This window comes from Danio aesculapii, chromosome 23, assembly GCF_903798145.1.
Source record: "Danio aesculapii chromosome 23, fDanAes4.1, whole genome shotgun sequence".
Classification (NCBI taxonomy): Eukaryota; Metazoa; Chordata; class Actinopteri; order Cypriniformes; family Danionidae; genus Danio; species Danio aesculapii.
Genome location: NC_079457.1, coordinates 42,667,364 through 42,694,835, shown reverse-complemented (window position 1 = coordinate 42,694,835; position 27,472 = coordinate 42,667,364). Strand labels below are relative to the sequence as shown.

Here is a 27,472-nt window from a genome sequence, read left to right as displayed (position 1 = left end):
AAAATCTCACAAAGCACTAGAAATCTAGAAAGCATGCTAGCAACCACCTAACAACCCCCTAGTAACCACCCATAAAACCCCTAGCAGCCATTTAGCAATGCTTTTGTAACTACCAACACCTTAGTAACCGCAACACACTAGCCACAGCCATAAAGATCTGGGCATCCACCTCCCAATGCACTAGAGATTGAAAACCCCCAGCAACTGCCTAACAACTCCCCTGTATTAACTCAAAACATTGTAGCAGCTGTCTAGCAATACCCTAGTAACTACTCAAGACATACTAGAAACAACCAAAAATATCAGAGCATCCACCCAAAAATTACCTAGTAACAACCCAGATAACACTAGCAGCCTCCCAGCATTGCCCTAGGAGTTACCAACACCCTAGGAGTTACCACAATTCATCATAATTAAAATCTCAAATACCACAGCAGCCTCTTTAAAAAAACTAAATACCTCCCAGAACACCCTATAGCCGTCAACAATGCCTTACTAGCCACTTGTAACCTAACCATTCATTAAACCCCAAAAGCTACCTAAGAAGATGCCGAACAGCCCCCAAACACCCGAGAAACTACCTTCCAGTGCCCTAAAATGCACAAACACCGTAGCAAGCAGGGCTGGAGAAAATTACTTTTGTAAGTAATGCATTACAATCTTATCTTAGCTATTTTTTAAGAAAAATATTGTATTATGGCCCGTTTAAGTGGTATGGTACACTTTTATGGCCATTTCCACTGTCAAAAGGTACCTAAAAGCGAACTGTACTGTACCACTTTTTGGGTACCCTTTCCAAAGAGTACCTAGCACAACAAAAGGGTACCAATAGGCGGAGCAAGACGTGCAGCTGAACACTATTGGTTTACAGATATACGTCACTCGTGCAAAAGACAGCAGAATGAAAAGCGCCATTTTTAAGTACACAGCCGAGACATTACACTGTAATAATATATCCTATAATAAAAATGCATGGTCGACCCAAGCTCAAACAAACCTTGTCGTCTTCATGAACAGCCACAAAGCCAAGAAGAAGAGCAGAATCTACCTTGTGCCCCGTAGTTGTTTACAAGGTTGTCTAAAGCGCTAGCGGTTACGCTTTCTCGCATGTGCGAGCTGTGCGTCTGTATTTGAAATAACAAACTTCTTGAGCTGATAATAATAATAACGTGCGCGTGATTATTGAAGTGGTTCTGACATACGATCTTTTCAGAAACTGACAAATGCAAGACTGACGTGCGAAAAAACAAAGGAGCAAATGCTTCTTTCAGCAATCTAAAACATGAACAAACTGCCATGTTTAACTATTATCATCACCTTTTGGACTATTATGAACTCGGAATGATGGAATTACTTTCTAACAAGAGGTTACATGTGCTGCTGAAGATTAAAGATACATATTTGAGGTTTGCACTGACTGGGCTATATGTTGCGTGTTGTTTTTGAAGCCAAATAAGGACTAATTGTATGCTGGGTGTAGTTTTTCCTGTAATTGGTAACATATCGGAGACTGTAAGGGTCTGTAAGTGTTTATATCTGTTGCATTTATTTATTTATTTATTTTATATAATCACAGAAGTTACTGTAGGCTATTTTGCACTTTATTAATCTGCAGTTATAATCAAATCTTGTTCATAGAAAGGGTGGTAGTGAACATTTATACACAAGCATTTATGTGTATAAAGCATCTGTTTTGTGAGAAGTGCTTCTCATTTACTTTGACACTTCCTCGAGCGAGAATGATATTAACTGTACCTTTCTGTCATACACCACACCACCATTGGTACTCTTTTGGCAGTGCAAATGCAAGTCTGATAAAGGTGGCCCGTACCAACTTGTACCAAACCGTACTGTACCACTCAATGGAAAAGGGCCATTATATTACTTTTGTATTACTTTTTTCAGGTCTGGGCTTGCTTGTTTCTTAATAATAGGAGTATTCATGTCTGTGCAGTTTTTTTTTTCTTCAGATTGTAAAGGGTTAGTTCACCCAAAAAAGAAAATTATGTTATTAATTATTATGTCATTCCAATTGCTTGAAACCTTTGTTCATCTTCAAAGTGAAATCGGAGAGCTCCCTCATCCTCCATAGACTGCAAGGTCAAAACAGATCATATATATTTCTTTGGTGGTTCAGCCAGAATATTATCAAGCTACCAGAATACTACCAGAATATAATACTGGTGTTAGCAAAAAGAAAAGAAAACTAAAAAGTAATTAGTTACCAGTTACTTTACTAGTTATTAGTAGGCTCACACGTAATCTGCACGCGCAGAAATCTGCTGATTTTTAGCCCATCGTTGAGTCTATGTATTTACTTGTGTAAAATTAAATGTATGTAATTTTATATTTATTCAGTTTTTAATTTAATTTTACTAATATTATGGTGATATAATAATAGTAATATTAAAATGTTAATAAACCTTTTAGGTACCACTGTGGACTATTTGAGTACAAATATGTATCTTTTAAAAAGGTACTACCCCAGTGACAGCTCCTGTACCTTTATTTCTGAGAGTGTATGATTTATTTACAATACAGTTCTTAAAGTAATATTTTTAGTAGAAAACTTATTTTCAGTAGAAAAATGTAAATCTTTTAGTAGATATATTACGAGAGACTTGCTTTGTTTGCCAAATAAGTGGATCTAATTGGATTTGCATTGTAATCATTAAATAAAAGTTTAAAATGTATTACTTTTATTGGTAACTAAACCGTTTTTAGGTATAACACTTATTAAATACTTATTACGTGGAAAATTATTCCACGTAAATCTGCAAATTTTGTACAAAATTCTCCACAGAAATAGCAAAAAGTGTCCGCAGATTCTGTCTGGCCCTAGTTATTACTAGTTACTTGAAAAAAGTAATCCAATTAAGTAACTTAAGTTACTTGTAATTCATTACCCCAACACTTAGCACCCACCTACCATATAGCAACATCCGAGTAACCACAACACCAAAGCAAGGTTTGTACCTATTTAATGTTTAAAACGATCTGCAGTACCATCACTTTCTTCATATTTTAAAAGAAAACATGATTCATTACATTATGATTAAAATGCTCAATCGTATCCACACCCTTCATTTGCGTAAGTGAAATGAATGAACTACACACTCAAATTATCTTGACATTGTATCATGTTTTGCTCCACAGTAGGAGTTTTCTTAGGCTATTTTCTTTCCACAAAGTACGCTGGATAAAGGAAGGTTATAAAACTGTTTTCATAAAGACATTCCACAGTGAATGCCTACTTATGAGGCTACAGTTCATTTGCCTGAATGGTTTATTGTGTATGTAAACAGTACTGTACGTGTTCATTCACATCTGCATGGGTGATGGATCAGTCCAAATATTCCATTGGCCATTGCTGACAAGAATATAAACCTTCAGTCCATCAATGAGACTTGGTTTTGAAATCAAGAGAGAGAGGTTTGGATGATATTATAAACCAAGATCATATGCACGGTTTGAATTAGCTTTTGGCTAAAAATGTTTGGCTAAAAGTGTTTTCTTTCTCTTCTTCAATCAAATTAATAGATTGCATGTTCAAGACTACACTAAAGATGGCATGTGGAGAAGCAGGACTTTGCTTCAGTCCATTTCAAGAAGCCAATTTGTGGCTTAGCAATAACTGGCATACCTTCATCTCACGCTAATGGTTGCAGGGTGTAGTAAGTTCCTCTCAAAGAACTTTTTAAATAAAGCTCATAAAGATGAGCTGAAAATCCTGCAAACTTAGGTGGATTTTATTGCATATGTGAGGCTCTCTGTGAGATCAGTGCTGCTGGCGAGAGGACGGTGTCATAAATGTAAGGAACTTTTCTTCCTCTGTAATCTCCCCAGAGGTCACATATCCATGGAAAAGACAGAAGAGATTCTGGGATACTTCCATCACTAAGGTCTGCATTGTGTGTCCTGGATTTAACCAGATTACCGTCTGAAGTGTTTGTATTGTAAGCCAATATCTGAACTTCTCCATTAGTGACCTTTTTGGATAGAGAGACTTTGTAGAAAACTTTTGCTTATTCATGAAAAAAATAAGTAAATGAAATCTTATTTTGGTGAAAGTTACTCTTGTTGACAGGCATTCGTGTGGCCCTGTAGAATAAGTATTATTATTATTATTATTATTATTATTATTATTATTATTATTATTATTATTATTATTATTAATTATTATTATTATTATTATTATTATTATTATTATTATTATTATTATTATTATTTATTATTATTGTTATTATTATTATTATTGTTATTATTATTATTATTATTAATTATTATTATGATTATTATTATTATTATTATTATTATTAATTATTATTATTATTATTATTATTATTATTATTATTATTATTATTATCTAGCATTCCTGTTCCCTGCAGGACAAGCATTGTTTTGTTTTGTTTTGTTTTGTTTTGTTTTGTTTTGTTTTGTTTTGTTTTGTTTTGTTTGTTTTGTTTTGTTTTGTTTTGTTTTGTTTTGTTTTGTTTTGTTTTGTTTTGTTTTGTTTTGTTTTGGAGAATGGATGGATTGTTTGTTGTTGTTGTGTCTTTTCACTTCTTTTTTTATTTTATTTTTTTATTGTTTTTTCGGCTTTAGTTTGAAGTTTTTTTTAATTATTTTATTTAACTTGGTTTGTTTTCCTTTTATTTAGGTTACCTTTTGTTTCACTTTGTTTTGCTTGTTCCTTGTTTTCATAATTTAGTTGATTTTTTTCACTGTTTCTTTTCACTTCACTTATTGTTTTGTTTTTTGTTTCTTTTCACTTCTTGCATACTTTTACTTTTTCCTTTTGGTTTTGTTTTCATCCTTTTTAAAATGGATTATTTTGCTTTGTTTTGCCTGTTTTGTTTTTGCTCCGTTTATTTTTTTTGGACTTTGTTCAGATTGTTCTGTTTGTTCTTTGTTTTTATTATTTAGATTAGATTAGTTTTTTGTTTCACAATATTTCTTTTCAATTAAATTATTATTTAAATTATTATTGTTTTACTTGTTGTATTTCACTTTGGTTTTGAATCACATGGTTCATTTTTATTATTATTATCATTATTATTCATTCATTCATTCATTCATTCATTCATTCATTCATTCATTCATTCATTTTCCGTTGGCTTAGTACCTTTATTCATCAGGGGTCACCACAGCAGAATGAACTGCAAACTTATGGAACGTGTTTCACACAGCGGATGCCCTTCCATCTGCAACCCAGCAATAGGAAACACCTATAAACACTCATTCACATATACTGGCCAATTTAGTTTATTCAATTCACCTGTACTGCACTTCTTTAGACTGTGGGGAAAAACCAGAGCACCCAGAGGAAACCCACAAGAACATGGGTAGAACATGCAAGCTCCACACAGAAATGCCAACTGACACAGCTGGGACTTGAACCAGCAACCTTCTAGCTGTGAGGTGAAAGTTCAAACCACTGAGCCACCATGTCGCCAATATTATTCATTCATTCATTCAACTTATGCAGCATAAGTTTTATGCAGTGGATGGTTCTCCAGCTGCAACCCATCACTGGGAAACACTCTCATTCACACACACACACGGCAAATTTTGCTTCCCCAATTCAACTGTAGCGCATGTCTTTGGACTTGTGGGGGAAACCATAGCACCCGGAGGAAACCCACGTGAACACGGAGAGAACATGCAAACTAATAATAATAATAATAATAATAATAATAATAATAATAATAATAATAATAATTATTATTATTATTATTATTATTATTATATTTAACTTTGTTTTATGTTTTTGTTTCACAGACGCCTGTCGAAACCTCCATTCCACAAGAGTCTTTGACCTTAAACTATAGAGCGGCACTTTCAGTATGTGAACTATAGCTCTGTATTTTTTGTGGATCACTGACAAGTTACCTGGCACTTCACGAAAGCTAAATGGCAGGCCTCTAAATATTTAGCTGAGCTGAAACTGGCAGACAGATTGACATTCGATCCAAATACAGCAGCTATGATGGATTGTATAAAAACAGCTCTCTCTTAACTCCCTTAACTGCTTACCTTTAGCGTCTGAGACACCATATGATTTATGCTCAATCATTGGAGGTATAATTGGAACAGCTTCATGACTCTAAGACTTATGGTCTATTTAACATAATTCATGACTTAATGAAGATAATTAAAAAATGCAGTGTCCTGTATGGTGGAAATAATTTTTTTTGCTTTGAATTTCATGTTGAAAATGAGCAAATCCATTTATGCGTTCAATGTTTTCCAGTCCCAACACCTGTGCCAGTCAGAAGGCAAAAACAAGAAGATTCAGTTCAGGAAGATTGAATCTCACACTGTAGTTTATCATGGCAGAATGAATTTCTGAAGACACTTTAGACACTCCTATAAAACGGATTAAGGAAAGTTCTGTTCTTCATCTGGACATTAAACCAGATTAGATCTATGGAGGAGAACCAATTGTTTTTGTTCTTTTGGTCTCACCGGCTTAAACAGAGACTGCAGTTTAATGGGACAGATTTTGTGCACAGTTTAATTTGATGTATTTTTTAGGATCAGTGATTTTGGTTCCAGCCTGTCAAATAAAAAAAATGAGCAGGTGCTTTTCATCCGTTATTCATATGCAAGACTGAAGTAAAGTTATGTTTTACAATCAGCGTAAAAGCATGTGAATAATGGATTTTTCAAATGTTTTCCCGGTCTCGCTGGAAATAGAAGCATGTTCAGTGGCAATGGCCCATGTTTTCCATCTGCTTTCTTTGTCAGTGTTTTATATGTTGTTTAATGTTAATTAAACATTTGCTTATTAATAATAAGTGGCTTTTAAACAAAATATAAGTTGCATACTGTGTGCTTAAAACAAAATAGGACTAAATAAAATGGGAGATATCTATTTTTTTTATTAAGTAGTTTGCAAGTATTTACAAAACTTTATTTAGGACATTTAATTGTAAATGTTAGCTTAAAAAGAAAACATTAAACATGAAATTGAAAATTAATTATGTTGTTTTAACAGCTTTTGTAAGTAAATATTTATGTATGAAATTTTAATAATTGAAATCACTGCAGGATCTCATTAGTTTTATATAATAGTAATTTATATATATATGTATGTATGTATGTATGTAAATATATGTATGTATATATATATATATATATATATATATATATATATATATGTATGTATATATATGTATGTATGTATGTATATATATATATGTATGTATATATATATATATGTATGTATATATATGTATGTATGTATATATATATATATATATATGTATGTATATATATATATATGTATGTATATATATATATATATATATACACATATTCTTCTCCTTCTTCTTCTTATTATTAGGGCTGCATTGGCATTATGAAATTTTGTTTTGCGATATATATAGCAATATGAATATAAATTCACGAAATTATTTGAATAGTCCTATTTGGAAAAATTTCATTAACTTAGATTGACTGGGATGATCAAGTCTTTTTCTATGCGCATCTGCATAAATATAATAAATTACAAACAAAAATAAATAAATAAATCAACAGTGCTTTATGATTTTCTGTGGAGTCAAAATGAATACAGAAATTGAACAATCAGTTGTAAAATATCATGGTCATCATTGTATTAATACACTGTAAAACTCAACATTTAACTTTATCAAATGAAATGAGTGTAGTTAACACCAAATTTACTGAAAGTTAATTCTACTCATTTGAACAGAGTTTTGAACTCCACGTTGAAGGTAATGAGTTAATTAAATACCTCATTACTTTAACTTAACATGAGTAAGTTCACAGTACTCATATAGATTAGTTTTTTAACTCAAATAGTTTGTTGCAATCAGTTTCCTTAAATGGTTTGAGTTGCCTTAACTTATTGAGTTTTACAGTACTCAGTTGGTTTGAGTTATCTTCATTTATTGAGTTTTACTGTGCTCAGTTTCCTACTATCGGTTTTCTCAAATGGTTTGAGTTACCTTAACTTTTTTGGTATTACTGTGTAATTAAAAAATATAATAGAATAGAATAGAATAGAATAGAATAGAATAGAATAGAATAGAATAGAATGTAATGTAATGTAATGTAATGTAATGTAATGTAATATTATATAATATAATATCTTCATTTTAATCTTTGAGAAATAATCAAATTCTGTGACTATTGCAGATACACACATTGCAATATTGATGCTCAAACAATATATTATTCACCCCTAATAATTATTATTTGTATTAATAATAGGAGTAGTATTTATTATCATTTAATTCTATTTATTAGCTTTTTTACTTATGGTCTTAAGTCATGACATTTTGAAATCAGTTCATTTTTTCCTTTATTTGACAGTTTTAAAGACAATTTTGACTGCGACATGAATGCTTTCTCCAAATAAATAGCTGCGGAATGAGCAATGGTTTGTTTTACCATTGTATCGTGTGAATCCATGAAGTGTCTTCTGTAATTCAGCGAAGCTTAAACATGTTTCTATTAATGTACTTCAAATTAATAGTTCAAGATGAGCCTTAACCCAAACCTGACAGTGTTTTAGACTGCCTCACTGACACAAAGGTATCCACACAGTTAATAAGACAGGCACTGACCTTCCTTTCATCTGACTCACGAAACTCACATGAAAAGAGACTCTTGAATGGTGTCCAGCTGCACCTTTTAAACTCGCCTCAACCTTCATATCCTCTGGAAAAACTGATGCAGCATTCATTGCATGCCTTCCCTCTTATATTTAACTACGTATTTCCGTGTCCTTGTCACAGTGGATAGATTTTTGTCTTGTTCAAGATGCAAGATACATCTGATACTGCAGTTATTTATGCTGTGTTTGGACTGGTAAGACTCTGTTTCCATAACTTATTTTGATTCTGTAAGTCTATACCATAGTTTTAGGCGTAGTGTTTAAGTGGAGCATTTTAACTTGTCTTTGAATTCCCTTTAGCCCTCTGTAAATTACTTTTCAATGTTTTCTCTGAAGCACTGGACCAACCGCTTGTCAAAACGTGAGTTATTTTTGGCTTTTCTGTTTAACTTCTCAGCTCTAACAAGAAGTTAAGTTGATGAAAAAATTATTAATAACCTAGGCCCTGTAAATCACTGGACTTGTGACAGTAAAAGCTATGTGCGAAATAAAGGCCAAGACTCTTTTATGTTTTTAATAAAATGATCTCATGGCAGCTGTAAGGTCTGTTTCATAATTTCGAAAGTGCATATTAATTATTATTTGGGTTATTTGGGCACCTTATTAACAGGCTCCAGCTCACACACTGTATCATAATGCTGTTTATGAACATAAATTCATTTTCCTTCAGCTTAGTCCCTTGTTTATCAGGGGTGGCCATAGCAGAATGAACCACCAACTATTCCAGCATATGTTTTATTTTACACAACGGATGCTCTTCCAGCCACACCCAGTACTTCATTGTTCATTAAATCATAGTGAATTCAGACTATTTAAGTAGATTAAAGCACCTGCCACGTTGTCTATTGTATGCCTGTCTGTTTAGTATCTGTATGTCTCTCTGTTTATCTGTCTATCCCTGCCTATCTTTCTGTATGTTTTGTGTCAGTTGTTCAGTGTTCTGTCTGTCTCCCTGTCTGTTTAATGATCTTTCTGTCTTACTATAGGCTCATGGGTTGTTTACCTGTCAACTTTGAGGCCTATAATGGCCTACACTACTCTCTTTGCTGAATTGCTGGTTTGTTCCACAATATTATGGCCTTTAATTTTCTATTCTTCATCTATGTTAAGATGCTTTGACAGAATCTACATTGTAAAAATCCACTATAGAAATGAAGTTAAGTTGAATTGAATGCAGCTTTGGTGGCTCAGTGCTTGGCACTGTCGCCTCACAGCAAAATGATCGCTGGTTTGAGTCCCGACTGGGCCAGGTGGCATTTCTGTGTGAAGTTTGCATGTTCTCCCTGTCTTCACGTGGGCTTCCTCCGGGTTCTCTCGTTTCCCCCACATTGCAAAGTCATGCGATGTAAGCCCCCAATCCCAATGATATTTTTGTACCCCCCTTACCTTGGCCCTTGAAACAACGTGTGAAGGGGAAGGGCTTCAAATTGTACCCTTAAGAAATGGGACAGCACTACAGCACCTGTACACGTCATCATATGTCATCACGATCTCTTACTTCACATGAAATCAATGATGGCGACTGCTGTAGTTATTCTAGTTGCGTTTCCTTTTTCATATTTATCTTCAGGAAATCACTGAAGGCAACGATATCCTGTTATCATAACGATATAATGTGGCAATAAGATTGTAATTGTACTGCGCATTTACACCATGGCCGTATTTATCTATGTCAACACACAATAACAACATTATTATTATAGCAGACACTGTAAAAAGCTCATTCCCAGCCACTAGACTTTTCTGACAAGGTATTCGAGTGTCATCGAGTGACAGAATGTTGTGGGACTGCTGTACAGGAGTTATTATTATGAATTATAGATGGCAAAATTTAGCGGTTTTTATTTCAGCGCTTTTTTTTAAGCACGATGGTAAAACACGAACGATGTTATGATTGTATTAAAACATGCTTGTTTGGTGTAAAAATTTGTAATAATGGCAAAAAAATACTAATTTATGCATCTCCTTACTTCCATGCGCAGCCATGCTGCCGCTGTAGATGGTGTATTATGGGAATTTTTTTTACCCATTCCAGTTTTGTCCTGAAAAATCTCTGTTTCAACGACTATCTAGCCCTTCCCCTTAGCCCTATGCCTTCAAGCTAAAGAGAACTGGGAAAAGGGGTAGGGCAAGGGTAAGAGCTAAGGGGTAGAATTGGGATTGGGCCTAAGTGAATTGGATAAACTAAATTGGCCATAGTCTATGAGTGTACAGTATGTGTAAACGAGAGTGTATTGGTGTTTCCCAGTGATGGGGTTCATGAGTTAGTGTACTCTCAGTACTGGGTTGCAACTGGAAGGGCATCCGCTGCATAAAAACATATGCTAGAGTAATTGGTGGTTCATTTTGCAGTGGAAACCCCTGATAAAGCATGGACTAAGCTGACGGAAATTAAGTGAGTGAATACATCTTTCAAATAAAACATTACCATGGCATCATCAAATGTTGGTATTGGCAAACTTTGATTTTAGCTTATTTAAAGTGAACCTTATTGGCATTTATGACAGAGTGTTGAACCGGAGGGGTTGCGTTGGTGCCGTGACCCGGATTTGAATGATATTTAAGGGGATGAGTGTAAAGAATGCCGCTGATGAGTTCTGTACAGGTAATACCTCACTCCCCTGATCTTACTGTCTTTAGTCTCTCTGTTAGAGCGCCCTCCTCCTATACCGCAATCATCAGCAGGTGGGTGTCAGACCAGAGGGCTTTAGGTTTCATGTTGTTTTTTGGTACATGAGGAACATTTGAGGTCATTGTATTTTAAAACACCCTGAGGGTTATAAATCTTCTGCATCACTTATGACAATGATGGCAGGCTAGATTTAAGTAAATCACTTGAGTTTATATTTCCTAAATTCCTTAAATTCTGAATACCTCTAACTCAGCTCATCTTCCAAATAGCCATAATTTATTTAATCACCACTATTTTCAAATGTAACTCAATGCAGCAAAAGAAGAAGAAAAAAAAAACACCAGAATGCGAGCCCGAATCTCAACGATTTGTTCTGAGTGAACTTCAGCGTTTACACATTTGCTAAAGGTCTCAGTGTAAATACCTAAGAGAGAAAAGGAGGGAGGAGCAGATACAGACAGGAGGGTGGGACTGGAGGTCTGCCCTGGACACCGGAGATGGAGACATAACACGAGACACAGAGCCACAAGAAACTACACATCTGTCAAAGCTGAGAGAGAAAGAGAGAGAGAGAATGAAATAACTCGATTCTGATGCCAGGACACGCAGCTTATTTAAACAGCTTCTCAAAGCCCGCAGCAGCAGTTGTTTTCTACTGTTGCATAATGGGCATGCTGAGAGAGGGTTTTTTTGTTTTGTTTGCGGGATTTTATTTCTATCTGTTTGAGTGAGGTCTGTAACACATTGCTCGTGGACAATGTTATCCGATTGGTTAAGGTTAGTGCTTGTGTTTACTTTCTGGACTCAGCTGGTACCAAGTTTGGGTGCTGGAAATCCACATTACCGCTACTATCACAGAAACTGCTACACCTGCTTCAATGGATATCATGCGTACAACACAGGACACCAGGGCGCAGGTGAGTGTCAGTCAGTCTAAATTTGTTCAGTGAATTGATTCTCATGTACATAATTTAGGTGATTTCTGCTGTTTTATTTCATGTTTTTTAAATTCAGAGAGCTAGAATGTGGTGGAACGCATTAATTTAATGACTGTGTGAATTCAGAGATGTTTTGGGACAAAACTTGATTCAGTAATATTTTGGCTGTGACAAAAGAAGCTTCATTCAGCACTCGTAATTCACCATGAAGGACTGTAGATGATAATGCCTTCACTCTGCTGCGAACAGATGTCAGATGTGTAACAAAACAAATATAAAACTCCTACATTAGTCTTTGCCAGACACTATAGAGACGACTCGTGTTTTGTTTTTGGTTCTAGGAATCTGCTTCTAATTAAAACAATGTCGTTTTGTCAACTTAATCTTTTAAAGTATTATTTTATTTGCACATTTTAAGTGACAGCGACTTAAAGCTCTGTTGAAAATCGATTTCCAGAGTTGAGGTAATGGAGATTCATTTATAGATTAGAATATATCTAAAAGTGTTTATTTTACCAGCTTCCAGATTTTGCCCTTTTTGATTCCATTGCTTTTGATAAAGTAAAAATATTTATAATACCACATGTTATTCTTTTGGTACATAAGGTAGCCTATATGGGAAGCATTTTGAGGTGTTTGAGGTCAGTGTGTGTGTTTTAAAGACCCTGGGGGTAATATATCTTCTGATTTATGAAAATCTTTCAGGAAGACAAGAACGTTATTTTCAAATCTGGTTCTCCCTTTTGGTTTCAAAGCATCGTTGAGCAGAATCTTGTTCATAGCAGGATATGATTTATGTTTTGATTGGTTTACAACAAGGGTAAACAAAGTACATTGCAACACTGAAAATAATGATTCATTGGATTTACAAAAAAATTGTAAGGTAGCTGGCTGCAAACAGTTTATATGAGCTGAATTTAAACAAACAAATTTAATTGAGTAATGTTTAACTTAATTTGTTTGTTTAAATTCAGCTCGTATAAATTGTTTAGTTATCTGGAAAAATGTGTAAATCCAATGAATCATTTTGTTTTTTGTGAACTAAAGGAAAGTTCTGATCACTGCATAATAGCAGGAAGAAACAGGAAACAATTTCTTTCTTTCTTACAATATAACAGTGGCAGCCTGCAATGTTTATACTAAGGGTTGTTTCCACCTGATTTAGTCAATAAACATGTTTTCTTGATATGTATCAATGTATTTAGGTTGAAGTCACTCATGATAAATTATATTTAAAAATTGCTCATATTTTTAATTTTACAATTTGTCAGTATTTTTTTCTCTTTAGTCGATAGTCAATAATTGTAAAGCAAGTGCATGGTGTCATATGAGTAGCAGTTGTCAAGCTATTTATTACAAGTGTACAGAGCTATGTACAAATGTATATGACAATGTAAACAATGTTCATTCGCCATATTAACCTTCATCAACCTTCATTCGCCATATTAACTATTACACTTTTGCCCATTCAAAGCTATATGAGTGACTTGTCTTGTAAATTCTATAGTCTTTGATTTTTTTGTAATAGAATCATTATAAAAAATAATAATAGAACATTATAAAAGCCACTTTTGCTAATTATAAATCAACCTTGCTTAATAAAATTATATATATATATTTTAAATCTTATTAATCTATGTAAATTTTTAATATTATATCTACACTCACCGGCCACTTTATTAGGTACACCTTACTAGTTCCGGGTTGGACCGGCTTTTGCCTTTAGAACTGTTCTGTGAGTGAGATCTGGTGACTGTGGGGGCCATTTGAGTACAGTGAACTCATTGACATGTTCAAGAAACCAGTCTGAGATGACATGGTGCATTATCCTGTAGGAAGTAGCCAACAGAAGATGGCTACACTGTGGGCATTAAGGGATGGACATGGTCAACAACAATACTCGATGACACGATGCTCAATTGGTATTAATGGGCCAAAAGTGTGCCAAGAAAATATCCCCCACACCATTACACCACCACCACCAGCCTGAACCATGGACAAGGCAGGATGGAGTCATGCTTTCATGTTGTTAATGCCAATTTCTGACCCTGCCATACTTAATGTCGCAGCAGAAATCGAGACTCATCAGACCAGGGAACATTTTTCCAATCTTCTATTGTCCAGTTTTGGTGAACCTGTGTGAATTGTAGCCTCAGTTTCCTGTTCTTATCTGACAGGAGTGGTAATTTGCTGCTGTAGCTCATTCGCCTCAAGGTTTGACGTGTTGTGTGTTCAAAGATGCTCTTCTGCATACCTCGGTTGTAACGAGTGGTTATTTGAGTCATTGTTGCCTTTCTATCAGCTGGAACCAGTTTGGCCATTCTCCTCTGACCTCTGGCATCAACAAGGCATTTGCACCCACAGAACTGCAGCTGTAACTGTAAATGTTAAACTGTCTAGTATATATTGGAAATTCTCATAATCAGAATTAGTGCTGGTCTTAATTAATTTTTCTTGTTCTGGATGTTAGGAATAAAAGCTTCCCAGCTTTCCTCTTTGACCTTAAATAGAGAGCTTGTTGTGAATGAGCTCTGCTCCAGGGTAACACTTTCTTAGACAGTATGCAAGATTAAGCAAAAAACGTGTTTTGGATTAAAGGCAGAAGGCTTGGTATAATCAGTCTACAGTCAGAGATGTCCAAAAATTCCTCTGATCTTCTTTATTCATGAATATTGGACTAACATTTTGCCTCCTGGTTTGCTATTTGATTTTTGCCCTCCGGTGATGTGGAAGACATTTTTTTGCACCAATGAAACCAGCCTGTAATGCTTGTAACACAGGTAGCCATACAAAATTAAAGCGCAACTCACATCTGATATCAAGCCAGACCTTTGCCTAAATTTCAAAGTAAGATTTGAGATCTCAAACCTAGTGTTATCGTGATAAGAAGCAGTTGTTTTTCTAACCTGCAGACACGAGGAGCACAAGCTCACATATGTCATTGATTTTACCTTCTGATTCAATAACAGTGTCCCTGCTGCACCTCGCATAATTCAAGGCCTTTGAGGGCCAAACAACATAAACATTTTTTTTTTGCTTGAAATGTGGGTCTCCTCGTGCACAGTGGGATCCTGAAGTCTGAGATCACAGTGAAGTTCATAGATTGTAACTTGAAAATAAGTGGAGTTGCAAGTTTTGGCATGATTTGAGAAAGAAATATTTCAGATTCTGGAGAATAAGTCACTAATCTAAGACATCCTATTTTGGTGTCTGCATCAAATTAAGTTTAAAGAAGTGATTTTATAACTATAGAAAGCATTTTAAATCTCAAATAACTTTTGTGAGAATTTTTTTTTGATATCGTACAACGTTACAGACAGGGGCATTGCTAAATATAAAGCTCTACTGGGGCACCCCCCCCCCCTGCCATACATATTTATTATAAATAAATAAAAGTACTATTGTTAATGTACAATTATTATTCTAAATAAATAACAGAAATTAATCCTAAATGTAACTGGAAAACAACATAAAGACACAACTGGAGTGATGCTAAGATAATTTAAGAAATATGTTGCATGAATATTAATTTCATTTGAATGAAATTCTATAGACAGTTATATAGAACACACACAAAAAAAGATGTTTTATAGAATTATCTGTTGTCTTAGACAAAGAATTAGGTTTATTAAGTTTACCTCCCTGACTCGTCATACCTCCTTTTTACCTCATACAAAAAATCTATCAGGAGGCATGCTCGGTAAGATCACCATCATATTATTTAAACTTTAGTTTTGTCGACTTGCAAAACTCACTGCATGCCGTCGCCTCCGCATAAAAGGCTGTTACAATGGTTTCACAACGCATGAGCGGCGCGTGAGCAGCAAGTACTTTTTTTCCATCTGCATGTACCGGGAGAAGAGCATCGCGTCAGGGTCCAGCAGGAGCAGTGTGTGAGGCGTGCGTCTATGGTTCTCTGCGCACATGCAGAGATGCGGTAGTTTGCTTTTTGATTAAACTACATTGTTTTCGCCAGCGCTGGTTCGGTTGCACATAGAGAATAACGTGTTTAGTCCGTGATTACAACTCTTAATAAATACACTTTGCATATATAGTAAATCATATCTCAAAGCATTTACTGGGGCACTGGCGATTTTTACTGGGGCACGTGCCCCAGTAAATTGGGTCTAGTGACGCCAGATATTTTAAAGTAAAAATTAAACAACATACTTCAGGTGATCCGTACTTACTAAAATATTAAAGAATGAAAAATGATATTAAATATTTTTAATACTTAAAATTATCCTGCTGAACAGTAAAAAATATTTGATGTTACAGTTACAGTAATATTTTGTGGCAGAACTGTGATCCTTAAATATATTTCATATTATTATTTATTATGATTTTTGTTCTTGTCTGAAAATATTTTTTTGGTTTCATGGTAAAAAATTTGGATATTCATTAGTTTTTCATTGTAATTTATAGAAAATAATTGAAACTTTATTACATATTTATTGTTTGAAGCTCATGGGCAGCATGGTGGCTCAGTGGTTAGCACTGTCGCCTGAAGAAGGTCACTGGTTTGAGTCCCAGCTGGGCCAGTTGGCATTTCTGTGTGGAGTTTGCATGTGGGTTTACTTCAGGAGCTCCGGTTTCCAAAAATGAAATCTGTCATCCACGTGTTCCAAAGCTTTGTGATTTGAGCCGAAAACTGCAATTGATTGAGTTTAAAAAAAAAATTTATTTAGAGGTCAATGGCTACCAGTCTCCAACATTCTTCAAAATATCTTTTTTGGTGTTCAACAAAAAGAAACTCATAAATGTTTGTAACCACTTGGGGTGAGTAAATGGTGAGTAAATTTTCATTTTTGGAAGAACGATCCATTTAAATCACGTCAACACATGATTAAACTCCATTTCAATGTTCTCCTGCATTCTGTGTGATGAATTGCAGAGGTCTGCAGTAAACCCATGGGCCGCTGCTGGTTCCACAGCTGGACTCTCATATGAATTTCTGCATTTCATTTCAAGTCTCGTTTGAAATCTCTGTTTATTTACTCACTGCCGCTGTGAATGGAGCTCAGTTCTTCCTCTGTCTGAGCTCAGGTCAGTTGTGTACAGCAGTCTTGTAATTAAGCTTCCGGGCTCTCCTGAACAGGTGGTCTTGATTAGCTTCACAGTATCTTATCATCTGACTTTCTGAGGCTTTTTTTTTTTTTTTCATCCTAATCCTACACTATGAGCTGCACTAAAAAACTGAAACCTAAATGAAGACTTAAATTGCAAAATTGCAAACTGTATATTAGGTACACTCAAAAAATGTTTGCTGTGTATTCAAACTGCTTATTTAGAACATGCAGGGGGATTTTTTTGGGGACAACTTATTTGTTTTATGTTCAATCCACTTAAATTTATAAAAACTTAATTTAAGCTAATTTCATTTCTTCATGTTGAATGTGTTCATGTTCATTCATTCATTTTCTTTTCGGCCTAGACCCTTTATTAATCTGGGGTCGCCACAGCGGAATGAACCGCCAATTTATCCAGCTTATCTTTTACGCAGCGGATGCCCTTCTAGCTGCAACCCATCACTGGGAAACATCCAAAAACACTCATTCACACACACTCATACATTACTCATACACCCAATTCACCTGTACCACATGTCTTTGGACCAGTGGGGGAAACCGGAGCACTCTGAGAAAACCCACGCAAACACGGAGAATATGCAAACTCCACACAGAAATGCCAACTGACCCAGCCGATGCTCAAACCAGCGACATTCTTGTTGTGAGGCAAACGTGCTACCCACCGCGCCACCATGTCGCTCCTGCTACATTCATGCATTCCTTTTCTTTTCAGCTTAGTCCCTTTATAAATCAGTGGTCGCCACAGTGGAATGAACTGCCAACTTATCCAGCATATGTTTGACGCAGTGGATGCCCTTCCAGCTGCAGACTATCACTGGGAAACACCCATACACTCTCATTCACACTCATAGACTACGGACAGTTTAGCTTACCCAATTCAGCTATAGCGCATGTCTTTGGACTGTGGGGAGAACCGGAGCACCCGGAGGAAACCCAAGCAAACACAGGGAGAACATGCAAACTCCACACAGAAATGTCAACTGGCTTGAACCAGCAACTTTCTTGCTGTGAAGTGACAGCGCCACCCACTGCGCCGCCCCTCAGTCTACTAGGTTTAGTTTAAAAATTATTTTGCATTAGATAAAAATTTGATCTCGTGTTTTGAATAATATTCAGACTTATCACACACTTTAAAAAATTCTGGGTTATTTAAACCCAAATTGAGTAAAATATGGACAAACCCTAATGTTGGGTTAAATTAGGTCCTATCAATTTTATTTAAAAAAATCCCCCTAGTAGTTGCATTTTTCTATATTTTACCCAACATTAAGTTGAATTAACCCAGCATTTTTTAGAGTACCTGTGCCATGTTAATGTCATGTGACCTATGATGTCACTTTTGTCATTTCACTTTTATTCACGAGTCCCAGTAAAGCTAGATTTAATACTTTTCTTGCTGAAATTTCGTTCAATATTGAATCTCTTAGGCTAATTAATAATAAGAAGAATAAGAACTTTCTTAAAGCTTATGATAATAAGTATCTGACAGTGCAATTGGCCTAAAAATAGCCGTATTTGGATCCTGGTTTAAAGGTGCTGTATGTAAGTTTTAACCTCTTCTGAAGCATAAATACCATAATATGTTCGCTGATATTTAAGAAACATGCCAAGGGAACATTCTTGTTTACCTGAAAAACAATGCTGAAGTCTGATATTCTGCTTTGAAAATGCAAGTTACGTGTTAGAACGCTGTCTTTTTGGTTCATTTAACCCGCCGACTGCCACTTTTAGGCAATTTTATTTCAGCACCCCGGGTTGCCATGTTGGAAAAACACGTGTTTTATTCATTCAATCAGAAAAGCTCTTAAAGTATGCACTCGTGATCGAAATGCGACCTCCAGTGGACAGTAGCAGCCCCCAAATGAGACGCAGATTCATTTCCACATGAGGTTATTAATTAGCAAATAATATAAATATTACGAACGTAAACATTAGGTGAGCAGGTTACATTGTAACCCTCTGTCCTAACAACACACTACGTGAGGAGATTTGCAGTGATAAGCAATTTGACTAAATTTAAATACAACCATTCAGAATATGCACTCACTCATGAAATGGTAAGGTTTATAATCTAATTAATACATATGAAACCACTTTAACAATGTAAATGCTGAATCACTGACATGTGTTGGTTTGCATTATTTTATAAACCGAAAGTTAAATTTCAACCAGTTTATTTTATTTTCAACATCTGAGGTGAGCTATTTGCTGCTGCTTTTAGTAGTATGGCAATAAATGTAATGTGAAATGGCATTCAAATTCACATTATTAGCATTTAACACTGAATAAAGCACATGAGGTGTACCTGAGGTGATTATGTCATCAAGTTTTCTGTTGTTCAGCTGCAGAAAATAGAAACTAAAATCTAAGTTTCTATTAAAATATAAGTTTCTAAAATATAAATCACACATAAAAATATAATTAAATATAATTAAATATAATATAAAAATCCAAATACCGTCAATCTGGCAACCTGCATGTGTGTGTTTTGATCCAGGAATGCAATACCTAGTTCAACCACTGGGTGTCAAACTTACACACTGCACCTTTAATTTAAAAAAAGGCTGGATGTGTTTATTAGAGTCCAATATGGTTGTGTACAGACTATTCCTACACACATTTGTGTTCAAATAGCTTCCAAAAGATGATTTTGCATGATAGGTGCACTTTAATGTAACTCATACAACCTAAAAAAAAAAAAAAAATAGGAAAGAAATAAAGAATTTTCCCCAAGGTGTTTGAAGCTGTCGCACTGACTGTGTCATCAGGTTCAGCGCTCCTTTTGGAAATTGGTTTGATGCTTGTCATAGGTGAGCCACATTGCAGGAAAGTGTCTCAAATCTTCTGCACTGCTAGAATTTCATCAGGGGGAAAATTAGATTGCAATGGCCATTAAAATTGTTGTAGGTAAAAATGTCAAACCAAAGATCAAAGACCACAGATTTTATTTTAGTATTATAGAAATCCTTTAGGGTTTCCAAAATTGGTCTCAGATTACCATATATGTGTCTGAAACTGCACAGTGTGAGCCAGGCTTAACACAAGATGCAATATAAGATACATTTACACTTTGCCAATAATGAACCTAAAAATGTCTTATTGGTGGTACGGTGGTTAGCACTGTCGTTTCACAGCAAAAAGGTCACTGATTCGAGTCCCAGCTGCCCCAGTTGGCATTTCTGTATGGAGTTTGTATGTTCTTCATGTTGGCGTGGATTTCCTCTGGATGCTTTGGTTTGAAGTGAATTGGATGAACTAAGTTGGCTGTAGTGTATGAGTGTGTGGGTGAATGTAAGAGTGTATGGATGTTTCCCAGTACTGGGTTGCAGCTGGAAGGGCATCCGCTGCATAAAACATATGCTGGAATAGTTTGCGGTTTATTCTGCTGTGGTGACTAAGCTGAAGGAAAATGAATGAAATGTCTTATTCTGTAATTGTCTGCAGATTAATCTAAGGCAGGAAAACATTTTGGTCAGACTTCATATTTAACAAAAACTCTGCCTATTTATGTTTTTTAGCTGTTGTGCTATTTTGTGTTCTGTTTATGTCAAATGCGTGCATCCCCTGTGTTAGATAATTACTTGTTTATGCTAAATCAAATATGGACTTCATCTAGTTCTTGGCTCTACGTGAGTACATTCCATCTGCAGTGTAGTTGTTTGTCTGGCAACATAACCGTAGTGATCCTTCATTAGCTGCAATTATTTAAAGTAAACTACACATTGACATATTGAAAGTCAGCCTACGACCACTGCTTTAGCCATCATCCCAATCGAAACCAGATTTGTTGTCATTGTGGTTTACATAAATTTGAGATAAATACAGCCGGCCAGTCCACAGAGGGGTCTTGTATCACCCTGAAGGAGTTTATTTTGGGATATACCCAGCTGACTTTTAACATTTATCCAACTTTTTTATAGCTACGTACCAAATAAATAAATACATGAATGTGAAGTATTGATCTGAGATTTAAATTCACTTAATGTTTGCTAATTGTTAATGTTAAAAAAAAACGTTACGTAGCTTTCTGACTAGCGACAAGATGGAACAATAATTCAGTAAGGATTTTCATATTATTATTATTAATACACTGTAAAACCCAACAGTCAACTTTTCAAATGAAATGAGTGTAGTTAACTCAAATTACTGAAAGTTAATTCTACTCATTTGAAAAGAGTTTTGAACTCAGTGTTGAAGGTAATCAGTTAATTAAATACCTCATCACTTCAACTTTAATGGTGTAAGTTCACAGTACTCATATAAAGTTTTTTAACTCAAATGGTTTGAGTTGCCATAACTTATTGGGTTTGACAGTGTAACAATAACAATATATTAATAATAAATGAACTGAAACCTAAAATACATTTCCTATTGACTAGCATACCTTTCTGCAATTATTTAACAAACCTTAATCTATTTTAAATGTAATTCTTCACTGTATCATATTAATTATACACTGTAAAACCCAATAAGTTAAAGTAACTCAAACCATTTGAGGAAACTGATTGCAACAAACCATTTAAGTTAGACTGATTCTAATGAGTACTGTGAACTTAATCCATTTGAGAACACAAAACAATTTGAGCACAGTAACCCCAATAAATGAAGAGAACTCAAACCAACTGAGTACTGTAAAACTCAATAAAGTAAGGCAACTCAAATCGTTTGAGGAAACCGATTACCACACACCATTTAACTTTAAAAAGTAATCTATATGAGCACTGTGAACTTACTCCATTTAAGTTGAAGTAATGAGATATTTAAGTGAATAAGTAAGTCTTGATTGAGCATTTATGATGAACACCTGCTGTTAGCAGAATTACTGAAGAGAAACTCGAAACTACAGCGACCTCAGTCACATTATTAAAAGACGTTCAATCTCTTCAAATCTTAGCAGAGGATCTTTAAACAACTCCACAAACAGTATCAGCAGCTTCAAACAAAAACATTGAGTTCAAAACTCTTTTCAAATGAGTATAATTAATTTCCAGTAAATTTTGAGTTAACTACACTCATTTGATTAGATAAATTTGACTGTTGGGTTTGGGTTAGTGTTCGGGTTTACAGTGATATGAGCACCTTTATTCTTCTCTTCTCCAGGCCTGTTATTGCATTTAATTACAGAGCTTTTAAAAAAACAGATCTGCTCTGGGTCAGTTGATCTAACTAGATTTCTGCTTTAATGTTTTTTTTTTATTTTAGTTTTTAATCAGTATAACCACTGCAGTTAAATGGACCATCACTTGCATTTTCTTGATTAGTGGTGTGGTGGTCAGAGATTATGCATTTGAGCCGCAAATTATAAAAACAGACTCTTTTTATAAAGATTTGATGAGCTGAAGATGAATGGTATGTGAGAATAGGTCCCAAATAACCCCACTGTAAAACCCATTAAGTTAAGGTAACTGAAACCATTTGAGGAAACCGATTACACCAAACCATTTAAGTTTAAAAACTAATCCTAATGAGTACTGTGAACTTAATCCATTTAACTAAATGAAGCAATTTGAGCACAGTAAACCCAATAAATGAAGATAACTACTGAGTACTGTAAAACCCAATAAGTTAAGGCAACTCAAACCGTTTGAGGAAACTGATTACTACAAACCTTTTGAGTTAAAAACTAATCTATACAGTATGAGTACTGTGAACTTACTCCTATTAAGTCGAAGTAATGAGGTATTTAATTAACTCATTACACTGTAAAACCCAACAGTCAACTTTATCAAGTGAAATGAGTGTAGTTAACTCAATTTACTGAATGTTAATTCTACTAATTTGAAAAGAGTTTGGAACTCTTAATTAATTCACAGTACTCATTAGGATTAGTTTTTAACTCAAATGGTTTGTTGCATCGGTTTCCTCAAACAGTTTAGGTTACCTTAACTTTTGGGTTTTACAGTCTACCTTCTACACTGAGTTCAAAACTCTTTTCAAATGAGTTGAATTAACTTTCAGGAAATTCTGAGTTAACTACACTCATTTCATTTGATACAGTTGACTGGTGGGGTTTATAGTGCACCTTACCTCACAATTTTTTATCGGAAGAGTGTTTTATAACACCAGGAATATTGTGGAGATCAAACTGGATTATTTAATGCACAAATTTGTAGGATTTGTTTATATTAAGCTTTGAACGCTTCATTTTTGGTAACAGTTACTCATTTTGAAATTTCTTTCCTTGGGTTTTTCCATCCTTGCTTTGCATCCAACAGCTAAAAGACTCTCTGGCTCTATGCTATATTTTAATATATGGGCGCAATTTGTCTTGGAAATAACTCTTACTTACAAAATGTTGGCCATTCTTGCATAAACTCAAAGGAGGTCAGAGAGAGTTTGTAAAACCTTTAGAGTAATGTGTAGTTCTCTATTCATTTGTATAGAAATCCCAGCAGCCATTTCATTGTTACAGATAAAGAGGATTAAATGGAGTTATACAGGAACTTTTTCCATTGATTTTTCACTTTATATTTTTTAAAGATAAATTAAAATATAGAACAAGCAGCACTGTGAAGATATATGAATAGAATACATACCTTATAAATTAAGGAATTGTTTTGTTCATATCTTAGCTTTTAGGTGGGATACAAATAGAATAGATGTATCCTGCAACTGTGTCATGATTACCAGCGATCTCTAACCACCAGAGGTCGCTGGTAAGCACTCACTTTTACATGGACTACATCTTATGATCTACATATTCAGTCATGCCACACACACACCTGCTCCAAGTCTCCACTGATTGGACTCCCACAGCTGATGCTGCTTCTGTACTGATTTCCACACTACTTAAGCAGCACACGCAGTCATTCACATTGCCGAGTCTTGTTTACCTGTAAAGTGACAATTCAACGCGTTTTCCAAGTTTGTCTGTTTGTCCATGTTCACTGCCTGCCTTCCGACCTCTCGCCTGTTATCGTGACTACGATTCTGGATTTGCCTTTATTCATCTGTTTGCACCTGTGTTGACCCTTGCTTGCCTGACTACCGAATAAACCTGCACTTGGATCCTAACGTTGTCTCTGTCACCCCCCGTGTTACAAAATGTCTTCAACCAGAGTTACATTTTTGACATCAAAATTTATAAGAGTGATCAAAGTCCCATTATGCAATTTGAAAGTGTAAATTAAAAAATAGATGTGAATCAAGAGCTACAAACAATTTCTGTTACAATACATAGTTAATCAATGTTGAATCTTCTGACCAATCAAATGCTCTCTAGAATCTGACATGTCCCACCCCTTCAGGATGCTTCGCAGTTGCTTTTCATTTTATGTGCTTCATCTCAACTACTCTCACTGACAAAGCTGTGATAAAACAAAACACTATTGACTGTTTTTTTTTAAAAGGGAGGAGCTGCTCTGTCCCTCCCTGCATGTTTAAGTTGAGATTATGTCAAAAATCATTAAAAATGCACATTTAAAATCACTTCATTTTTACCTTCAAAGGTATGGTAATTAACAAAAACAAATCTTGTATTTTAGATTGTCAACATTGATCCTGAATTTATTGTTGCTTTAAGAAAAGCTCTGTTTCTGTGATATTGGGTAAACTCAATGCTGCTTTAAAGGTCAATATGATTGTAAGACACATGGCCTGAGTCAGACGCTGCACAAAGAGCTTATTTACTTCCAGAGCTTCCTTATGTGCACATTTCCACATTTTGCACAAGTGCATTTTAGGAGTTTAGGAGAAGGAATTCGCCCACAATTTAAATTCTGTCGTCATTTGCTTATCCTCATGCTTTGCCAAAATGATCTTGTAAGATGCTTTTTTTCATAGTCTATAGGATGAAAAATTAGTGGGGTGAATATTTTTTTTTTTTGTGCCTATTGACAAGCAGGTTCAGAAACAGGTTTAAATTCGCACAATGTGTTATGTTACTTCCTGTAGATGTGCTATTTTAACAAACGGTCCCATGGGATGTATTTCAAAAAGTGTAGATTGTAGTCCAGTTGCATTCATCAATTTATTTATAACCACAAAAAGGTTCAAGTTACATTTTGTTTTAAGGAACAGTTTTTGATTTGAATATACCAATAACTATGACTTTTGCCTTAATAAATTCATAAATTGATGCTTATTAACGTTTATTAAAGGTAGTAGTTAGGTTTAGGTATTGGGTAGGATTAGGGAAGTAGAATAAGATCATGCAGAATATGGGCTTTTGCAAGTACTAATTGTTACGTCCCTGATGTTAAACGCCTAGGAGTGGGAGTAACAGTGAAAAGTTTTAAATGTTGGTTGAGGTGAGTGTGGATCAGTCCCCTGCCTTCACGACAACACACCAAATTAAAGTTAAATAATTTATTAACAGAAATGTACAATAGTAAAACAAAACTGGGAAGCAAAAATAGACTTCAGGAGGGGGAAAGGCCAAAACAACAAACAAAAAGTACCCTCTAGCTAGTTAGGGAGTAAAACTGTCTAAACTGACAAAGTAAAATAAAATCAACAACAGAAATGTACACTAACTCCCTAACTATACAAAAACAAGAGAAAAAGGGTTTTAGAGAAAGAGAGAGAGAGAGAGAGAGAGAGAGAGAGAGAGAGAGAGAAAGAAAGAAACCAAACACAATACATTCAAACACCATAGAATGTAACACTAATAAGCAGCCAATATTTTATTAATAGGCAGGTAATGAGCCACTAGTTAATAGTAAGAATTAGTACTTAAACTGAAATATATCCCCCAAAAAACTTGTCTCTCAGTAGATCATGATTGTATACCTGAACTAACTAGAGGACCGATCTCAATGCACACTATCTCAAATCATGTTGTTTTAGTAGTTCTAAAATGTCTGACCCAAAGTCTATCATCAGAATCACATGGTTTAATTAAATGACCACAGGAAAATAGAGCTACAGTGGTTTCCATACTTCTGTTACTGATAATTCGCATCACTATGCAGGAAGTTTTGATTTTGTTCTCTTGAAAACATAATGTTGGAAAAAGTGTGCCACAAGGGTGGGAAAAGTACTATAAAATCAACATTCATTTTCATAAACATACCTGTCATGTAGCTGCCTGGTTACAAGATACTTTAGTTACAAAGAAACAGGGCTTTTAAACGCTTTTAAAAGTTACAGTAGACTCAAACCATCCAACTTGTGGCCTTACTTATCTGCTTTTTTTCCGTTTCCAGATATTGATGAGTGCCAGGTTCACAATGGAGGCTGCCAGCACAGATGTGTGAACACGAGAGGCTCGTACTACTGCGAGTGCAACCAGGGCTTTCGCCTCCATGTTGATGGCCGCACCTGCATAGGTGAGTGTTTTGGGGTCGTGAGAGGTCACTGACAGATAACTGACAGACTGGCCTGCATCCAAAGCTTTCGAGGCTGTAATCATCACGGCCTAAGAAAAGTTTGCCTTTACAGAACGGGTTTGTCTTCAAAGCTAGCTGGGGCTCCACCTTGAGCTCCGTGTATGAGCGAGAATCAAAGAGCCTCTTGTTTTCTTAATAGTGGAATGTTTGCTTCTGTTCTGTTCTGTACTGTACGGCCTTGTCATGGCGAGTTTGTGATGGACCTTTGAGATAGACCAGATCAGGATCCAACTGTTCGCTTGCCAGAGCCGCTATCAAACCATCACATCCATCTATTCAAATGTGACTGCGGTGTGGAAGGTGCCAGGTGAAACTCAACAATTCAGTTTTCAAAAAAAAAAAAAAAACCCTGTGGGAATCGATTTAGCTAATGGTGTCTGGATAAAGGGGCTTTGCTTTTCCAATTTGTGGTGGTAATAACAATAAAAGGTTTTTGTATAGCCCTGTTTCAGAGCTTAGGAATTTCCTGCATGGACATTCACTGAAAACATGAAACAGAACAGAATAAATACAAATTGTGAACCAAGTGAGCAGTCAAACTTTGTCTTTGTGCTATACTGGGAGGCCGCATGACAACTGAAAAAGTCTTTAATTTGGACATTACTTGAAAAAAAAAAAATCTTCTTGAAATATGTTTTTTTGGGGGGACTTTTGACTTCAAAGATTTGGCAGTTTATTCATAAACGCTCAGTTTTGTTTATTTAAAGTACAAGAAATGATTAAATATGTCATTACTTTGGGTATATAGCACATGCTACACTGTAAAACACAAAAAGTTAAAGTAACTCAAACCATTTAAGTTTAAAAACTAATCCTAATGGGTACTGTGAATTAATCCA

General features: G+C 35.2%; 1 protein-coding gene across 1 annotated transcript in view; it reads left to right on the top strand.

The window, feature by feature from the left end:
* The first annotated feature begins 11,784 nt into the window (after positions 1-11,784).
* Positions 11,785-27,472, top strand: part of megf6a (multiple EGF-like-domains 6a) — a 73,895-nt gene continuing 58,207 nt past the window's right edge. Inside the window, exons 1-2 of the mRNA XM_056449187.1 lie at positions 11,785-12,193; positions 26,451-26,573. Of these exons, the coding sequence (XP_056305162.1) occupies positions 12,034-12,193; positions 26,451-26,573 (283 nt within the window). The 5' untranslated portion in view covers positions 11,785-12,033. The remainder of the gene's footprint in view (positions 12,194-26,450; positions 26,574-27,472) is intronic.